Genomic DNA, 8,341 nt, shown 5'->3' on the forward strand with positions numbered 1-8,341 from the left:
ACTTTATCAGACATAAGGTAACTATGCAATAATGTCTGGCCGTGAAGGAATATAGGGTTTTTTGTGTCCCATATTCTAAGAAGACGGGTGTGGTTTACATTATTCCGGCATTAAAACAAATTAAGCCAGGGCTCGCACCAGGATTCCTGAGAACCTGGCGAGACCGAGAAAGCACCAATAAAGTCTGGGAAAAAAAAAAGAAACATGCAAAAGTTTGGGCACCCAAAGAGTTCTGCAAGGTCTCAGACCTTCATCAGCTCACTTTGGTTCCCAAAGAAAAACTTCTAATTTTTGGTTCCAGTTGGGAACCAACTTTTCAGATACTAAACAAATTAAATTTTGGTCAAAATGCTTCAAATGGTTATTGTTAACTGGAATTTCAAAAAAGTGCTCAGTTGTTCACAGGCAATACATACAATAAAAAAATACCCCACTATTCATGAGAAAGTATAACTAAACTAAAGTATAAAAAAAGTTATTTCTCAGACTGATTCAGGTTTTATCCATGCTGACGCTGTTGCTGAGCAACGCCTGCCCTTTTGCACATTCACGACAGAGTCAGGTGTGTGGCGGGGGTGGCCTGACGAATCGGTGCCTGCATGCTCACAGTGGTCAGGCTGATAGAAAAAGGGTATGGGGCTGATCAAATAGGGTTCAATTACATTAGAGAAACAATAGTAAAATAAATAATAATCAAACAAAATCATTGACTACACAAAAAAAGTAATTAAACTACTTGAATTGTGCAGATATGAATGTAGTTAAACTACCAGCAAGATACAGAAAGATTTAGCTAAATTACTAGTTTAATTTACGTAATCCACTACTTATGCTGTAAACTCAAGAAATTTCAGATGGTACCTTTTATGGCTCTCATGGAAACATATGCACACACACACACACCCATTACATAAAATCTGTGTCATAAAGGGGCTGATAATAAGGCTGGATGACCTTATCTTCTGTAGCTCCGCCTTCATACCCTCCACCCTCTGAAGCCTAATTTAAACAGTTCTTAAGTTCCCCTTTTCTGACACTTAATGTATGAAGCTGCACTTGACGTGTGATAGCTAACAATTATCATATTTTTGTGTTTTTCCAAGTGTGTCAGAAGAAAAGGTTTGCCTGACAGAAGCTGTGAGGCAAGTCTGAATAATCTGGTTGGAGGAGTACTTGGGATTTTAGCCATTTTAACTCTTTTTAACAGTAGTTTGGCCTTCCATCTGAAGACATCATGTGTACAGGAGCCTGTTCTAAATTTATTGCCATCCCCCTCTACGTCCTGGCGGCAGTGTCGGTCATCTGCAACATCATGCTCTTCTTCCCTGACTTTAAAACAGACTATGCAGCCAAAGACCGAGAAGGAAATGACAAAATCACTGAGGAAGTCAAGTATATGGGAGGCCTGATAGGAGGAGGAATCATGGTGAGTAGATTTGATGAGATTACATTTAGTGTGATTATTATCGATGCTTCCAAAAAGGTTAAAGCTGGTTAAAAATAGATTATATAGATTTTTATGTCATTTAATGGGATATTCCCATCAAGTTAAATTTTTCGAATCAAATTAGTGTTCTACTCCAGTCAGCATCACCTTGCTATGCTTTTATTGTTCAGTTTTTGCCTTGTACGCATGTATCTGTGTAATTATTCATTTGCACATCCAACAAGTCGTAAGGTGTGGGACCTTAACGACAGAACACCTAGTTTGTCATTGGTTTTCAAAAAGGCCTCTGCAGAACTGATTTTGCACATTCTTTAAAAATCTGTCTAAGGCTTGTGCCCGAACTTTATGGAAATTGCAGGAGTATCTTTGAATTCAGTTCACTTCAATACAGTCCAGTCCAGTTCATCCTCTGTGTTGTGCATTCTTTGACTTTTTTCTCATTAACTTTACATTCAGTTTAGTTCTGTTTCTCATGCTTTAAATCAATATGATGGCAGGCAAAATGTTAATTTTATACGGTTTGGTTAGAAGATAAAGATTGCTTTCTCTTTATTTTAGGACCTTTCCCATTGGACTGTTCTTCCTTCATTCATGTTGTTTTATCTTTTTGTTTTCCATTTTTCCCCCTCTCTCTGTTTCTGCTGTCAGGTCCTCATTCCAGCCATCCACATCCATCTAACCAGTGCTAACAACTGCTGTGCCAACCGCTGTGGGGTAAGTGCACAGTATATGGATGCTGTCTAATTGAAGTGTTGACATTCTCTTGTTGCCACGGAAGGCGCATTTTGGACCGAGTTGTTCTCCAGAGCAGTGATTCACAACCCACTATGAAAAAGTTATTTTCAAAGTTAAGATCATTATATAAAATATTCATTTATTTTTTTATTTTTTTATTTTAATACATACAAACATACGACACAGGCCACACCATACTATACATAAGAATAACAATACCTCCGGGGCCCACACATCATGGCTGAACCACACACCACAAGATCAACATCACAATCAAAAGGCCAAAATAGCCAAACAAACACCTAAAACAAATACCCCAACAAACCCCTAGCACCCCAACAATCCAAACAAACCATACTAGACTTACACCTATATAGATCTACCTAGACAATTAAAAAGAGAAAAAAATAAAAGCAATTTTAAAAAATGGTGTCGTTGACCACACACCTACATGCAAAACACACGCACCAATGTAGTAGTGTAAATAAAAATATGTACAGAGTTAAGTGAATGGGCCAAAACAGCAACAAAGGAGAAAAAAGAGAGACAAAAAGTAATAATAATAGTTCTAATAATAATTATAATGAAAAAATTGTATGGATAAATAATAATTTAAATTGTTATAATGAGTGTAATGATAGTATATAAGTGATAAATAGTTATCATCAAGATCTAAACTTTGAAGACCTGAACACAAACTATATTCATAGAGCCTTCACTCTGCATTAGAAAAGTAACCACCAAAGACCAAGCACAACAATGGCCAAGTAAACACAAAACACCACAGAATTTGTCAAAAAAAGCAGCCTATTAAGTATGGATGATTGTTAAAAAAAATCCAATCCAAATCACTTCAGTAATTGTGGTCACTATTCAAATTCATTGTAGAATTTATCAATTGTTATATACATAGCAATTTGGATGACTTTCAGCATATTTACTGTGAATATGATATCTGAGATGAGTTTTTAGGAACTTTTCATACAATTATCTGTCTGTATTGTGTATTTTTTAAATATAATATATATAATATACATCCTTAATAGAGTTTACCAAATACTAAATTCAGTATTTTCTTCTCCCTGGACTTTCCCATTGTTCTGTTGATTGTTTTAACTGCATACTGTTTTCTCCAAATATAGCTTGTGTTCAGGTTCAATTCTGAATCTTGAATACAAATCTAAACTTTAAAATGATTAAATTTCAATTTTCTTCACAAAAATAAAGAAGAAATGTAGGCCTACTTTTTTTTTTTTTTATGTATATATTAAAATCAAGAAGTCCTTGCCCCCAGGCTGGGAACCACTGGTACAGACCTAGTATAGGCCTATTGTCACCATCATACTGTATACATTTTATATTTGATTATGTTCTAATTTAAAGGTCCATTGTGTAACATGTAGGAGGATCTACTGGCAGAAATGGGAAATAATATTATATGACTATATATATTCATGAGTGTATAATCAACCAAATGTAGGAATTGTTGTGTTCTCTTTCTTACATCACTGACTCCACTGTGTGTGCTCTATGCAGATGTTCCTGTCCATTGGTTTTGCAGCAGCTGGCGTGGTGGGGGCTGTGTACAGTCTAAGTGTTGCTGCCCTGGGCCTTGCTAATGGACCATTGTGCTTCTGGAGCAATGAAAACAACCCCCGTGCACAATGGGGAGTGCCTTTTGCTAACAGGTACAGGCTGTCAGTATAGACAGATGTCATACATTTAACATCTTTACTGTTACAGATACAATGGCATTTATAAAATACTACTTTGAAAAAAATTTCTTCTATTTACATTGGACTACACTGCTAATTTTCGTCCTTTTCAGTAATGGGAGCTACCTGGCTAACAAGGACATGTGGGAATGGTGTAAACTTCCAGAGAATGTGGTTGAATTCAACGTGGGACTGTTCTCCACTCTGCTAGTGGCAGCAAGTGTGGAGCTTGTCCTCTGTCTCATTCAGATGGTCAATGGATTGTTTGGATGTATCTGTGGCACAGGCAGCAAGGAGGTGAGACTAAATAGTAAAGAGTTCAGCATGCCAGAGACCACAAGACTGTTAGAACTAAAGGCAAAAATGTTTCTCGTTGTTCTACAATTACACACTTGTCTGTGCTTTGCCACGGCGATAGATAGACTTTATTAACCCCCGAAGGGAAATTGGGTGGTGTGTTTGTGTCAAACAATCAGCTTTTATGACACACAGAGAGACCCAACCACAACCACATGATCAACATTGTACAAATGAATACACCATTTTATATGAAGTAGCATCAACCTCAAAAGTGGCCGATTCCATAGTTTTATGCCTAATGGTATCCCACCAAAGAATGAAGAGAAAATGTATCCCCCAATACTTTATTTAGCGCTAGTTTACTCGCAGGATAATTTGTATTACTTGCGTCACTCACGCAATTACCACAAGGCCAATATTCACCCTTTAATCCGGCTTACAATGGTGGTATGACCCCAAAATATACAGATTTGTCTGTGATTTAATGACAATAAACTGATCTAAAGGTTGCAGAAATAACTACATCTTAATACCAATTTGTGAAAAGTCTGAATTCGTCAGGTCTGTCTGTCTACCACTTTAGATAGGTATTGACCACTACAAACCTGGAGCCCGGAAGTTCAAATCCGTACATTTTCCCATTTTTCCTGCTAGTAAACGTCTCCAGATCAGAGCAGAATCTGGTGTGACAATGGGTGTTTATTCCTCCAGAACTATAGCTCAAATGGTCACCAATTCTTTGGTGTTGGTCACATAAACCTTCCATGTAGGGAGATGTCTCTTTGGCCTGACTCAGTCAATTGCTCTTCAGCTGCCTCGGATCTGATGTCTTGCTCAATTACACTGAGGCCAGGTATTGTGTGTGCTTGGACTGTGCTCCAGGTGTGTAAACTAACCTCCATCTCTCTGTCTTCTCTCAACAGTAAGCTGAAACACAACACACCATGACCTCTTGAAGAAGAAATGACAGGGGTCATTATCACCATCAGCACCTTTATCATCCACATCATCATGGTTTACTGCACCAATGGGGGATGGGATTGGTGTTAAGGCTGGAGATATACTTGCTTTTACCCATTGTTCAGCTGTCCACTGGTTATCCCTTTGTGCCCCAAATCATCATCATTATTATAAATTCTTCAAGAGGAATGACTGGGATTATTGAGGAATATTACTTTCTTAACTATTTCATTGTTCTCAGATTACACTAATTGTAGACTGTAGATGATGTAAATACTGATGTATGCTGTAGTTGTGTCTGTAAATTTGTATGTTTAAAAATATTTTGTAATAAAGCTCTGGACAAAAGCTTACAAAGTATACCAAATAGAGGCTAACACACGCTAAACCTGGGTTAACGTAGTCAAATTGTCTTCTTGATATTATAAAAAAAATCTGGTTAATCTGGCTCCTCCTATTGTTTCTAATGGCATTTGTAAGAAACAACTGGGCCTGGACAAAAACAACCAGTCAGAGCTGAGAAACAATAAAGACGCTTTGGTTAAGAGGCAAAGAAAGATAGTATATTGAGTGTCATTTCCAGGGTCCCAAAGCATCTGTATTTGACAGTCAAAATTCAGAATCACTGCAACCACAAGAGGTCCTTGAGGATACAGTGATAAATGTGCACACAAAATATGAGGCGGTCCTGTAGTATGGGACATTAGCTGCGGATAGCTGGAACACCTGAAATACTTGATTCTGTTATTGTGTTATGGGCCATTTACATAAACAACTAATATAACTAATAAAACAGATATTGAATAGGATGTTGATATGGAGTCAGGACAATGACTTTAAAATTTGGCATCCAAAAAAAGAATTGGCATTGAAACAAAACCAGTACTGAAAAAGGATGGCATTGAAACCATTTGTATTGAAAACAGTTTGTATTGGCATTGAAACAATAATAATGAAAATCTTATTATTTTATTTTATTGGGATTTGTTTTTGTATTTTTCAATGTGACAATCTTCCAGATTTTTGACCAAATTTTCTGTTTTCAGTGACAGATTTTTTTTTTACAAATGTCAGTTTTTTACCAATGTCACTGATGTTTTCAGTTTTCAACTTTCTGTCACTGTTTTGGCGTTGAGAGGAGGGGTCTGAGGGGGAGGGTAAGTAGAGCGTGATTTGCATATTTTGCATATCGGCATACTGAAGAAGTACGTCTCTTTTCCCGGAACCCGCCGTCCGCCTCTGAAGGTCCTCTGGCATGGGCGCGGCGGCGGGCGGGGCGCGGGGCGGCGCGCGGGGCGGGGTCGGCCTGGCATATCCCAATATTATCAAATATGAACACACTGTTTCTAAGTAATATAATATAGTTTTCTGCCATGTATATGATCTATACTAATTGTAGCTAAGACCAACCAGTCGAGGTGTTGTGAAGCGGACAACCCGCCGGTAAGTCGCAGGCCAAAACATCCTCCCTTAGCCTCCTCTCCCCCCGTGCCCAAGGTGCCACCCTATAAACAGGGCTCCAGCTTGGCTTCCAGCTTTTTAGCTTCTTTGCCCTGGCTCCCTGGTGGTTGGTTGCCTGCTGTGCAACGGTGGTGAATGGGTCCCCATTTTTCCAGTGTTTCCTGTTGATCTTATAGTTGGTCGCTCCTCCCCGAGAACTAAACATGGTGTCTTTTTGTCTATTTTTTTTTAGCGCTCCCTGCGTGCTTGTTCTGTTTTGTGCCTTTTGTTTTTGGTTAAGTTTGATTCATTAAGTTGTGCGTTTACTTTGAAGTTATCATTTGTTATCTTACTTGAACCATATGCTTTTAAGGTTGGTTTATTTCTTATCAATTGGGGTTGGTTGGTCTTTTGTTTTAAATTTTTGGATTTTGTCTGTTGGTTTCTGGGCCAGTGTTTTTCTTTTTGCCTTATTTTTCTTGGGTGTGGCCTCAGGTGGGCGGCCTTGGCAGCTGTGTTGGGAGCCTTCGCTCCCTAAATTGCATGCAATTGCGGTACTTGGCGCGCTCTTTTAGTGCATGTTTTGGGTTGTAGTGTTTTGTAGTTGTTGTTCCCCCAGACTAGTGAGGACGGGGTATTCCTCTACATAGGTTGGGCCCCCACTTTGAGGCCCCCCCCAGCCCCACTTCTAGTTTGGTTTTATTAATATGTATTTTATGGGTTTTAGCTAAATGATTAGGTTTGGCCTCTTTTAATTTGTTTTCTAATATACACAAATATGTTGTTTTGTTTATCTACTGTCCGTCTGCCTCCTCAGTTTCGACCTCGCTGTGCCCTTCCCAATAAATTTGGTTTTTCGCTTATCCTGGGCGGTGGCAGTCCCCAGGGGTGTTGTCCCTTAATTTAGTTCCCCCCCTCCTTTATTTAACATTTAAAACCCCACTCCTTGCCCAATCACCTAAAGACAACAAAATGGTTTGGTTTTATGAAGATATTTTCTAACTTAACAAGGAGAAACTGCTCTCTGCTCAACCGTTGACGCAAAGGCGGAAGCGGTCCTCAATCTCCAAATAGTAACGGGCCAGATGGTTGCTACTTCCCGCTATCAACCTCCAAATAAATAAATGAAAGTGCGTGATTATTAAAACCGACATATGTGTGCACCGCGCAATCTACTGTAAGTGGCTGCGTCCTATCAAAACACAAAATATCTTTAGACCACAGAGATATGTTAACTTTTCCACTATGTGGGATCCTTGGGCCACAGCTTATAGCTAAGGCGAATAGGCAGCGTCCATAGCAACCGCAAAACGTTTCCAGTTTCACATTAAGCAAAGCCGAGTGATTATTTATTGTAGGCATCACTAAGTGATATTATGAAAATAAAATGTATATTTCTGCGCTAGAATGTAATCAAAACACATTTTTATGCAGAAACTAACTCAAAATATTGGGGTTTTTTTCCCAACTAAAAAATGGAGAAATGTCCGCCCATGTTTTTTGTTCTCATGGCCAATATGAAAAGAAAGGCAGAAAAAATTTAACGGTCATCCCAGCATTCAAAGGCCCTTCCATTGTGCCCGCCCTCTACGTTTTTGCCACCCTTTTGGACCCCCCAACGTAGCCAGGGTACGTTTTTATTGAGACTGGGTTGGCACTTAATGCATCAAATGGGGCCAGAGGCTTTGCAGAGCGGAGCGGGTTTCGCGGAAAGAGACGGTACTTCTTCAGTCCTTGACCCGAG

At 39.0% G+C, this 8,341-nt stretch overlaps 1 protein-coding gene across 1 annotated transcript; it reads left to right on the forward strand.

The window, feature by feature from the left end:
- Nucleotides 1-1,056: 1,056 nt before the first annotated feature.
- On the forward strand, nucleotides 1,057-5,828 carry zgc:172079 (uncharacterized protein LOC563398 homolog). The gene is made up of 5 exons (XM_035675520.1): nucleotides 1,057-1,426; nucleotides 2,096-2,161; nucleotides 3,719-3,870; nucleotides 4,011-4,194; nucleotides 5,121-5,828. The coding sequence occupies exons 1-5, from the start codon at nucleotides 1,235-1,237 to the stop codon at nucleotides 5,121-5,123; spliced, it is 597 nt and encodes a 198-aa protein (XP_035531413.1). The 5' UTR covers nucleotides 1,057-1,234; the 3' UTR covers nucleotides 5,124-5,828.
- Nucleotides 5,829-8,341: the final 2,513 nt, after the last annotated feature.

This window comes from Morone saxatilis, unplaced genomic scaffold, assembly GCF_004916995.1.
Source record: "Morone saxatilis isolate NCDOM2014 unplaced genomic scaffold, NCSU_SB_2.0 Contig4, whole genome shotgun sequence".
Classification (NCBI taxonomy): Eukaryota; Metazoa; Chordata; class Actinopteri; family Moronidae; genus Morone; species Morone saxatilis.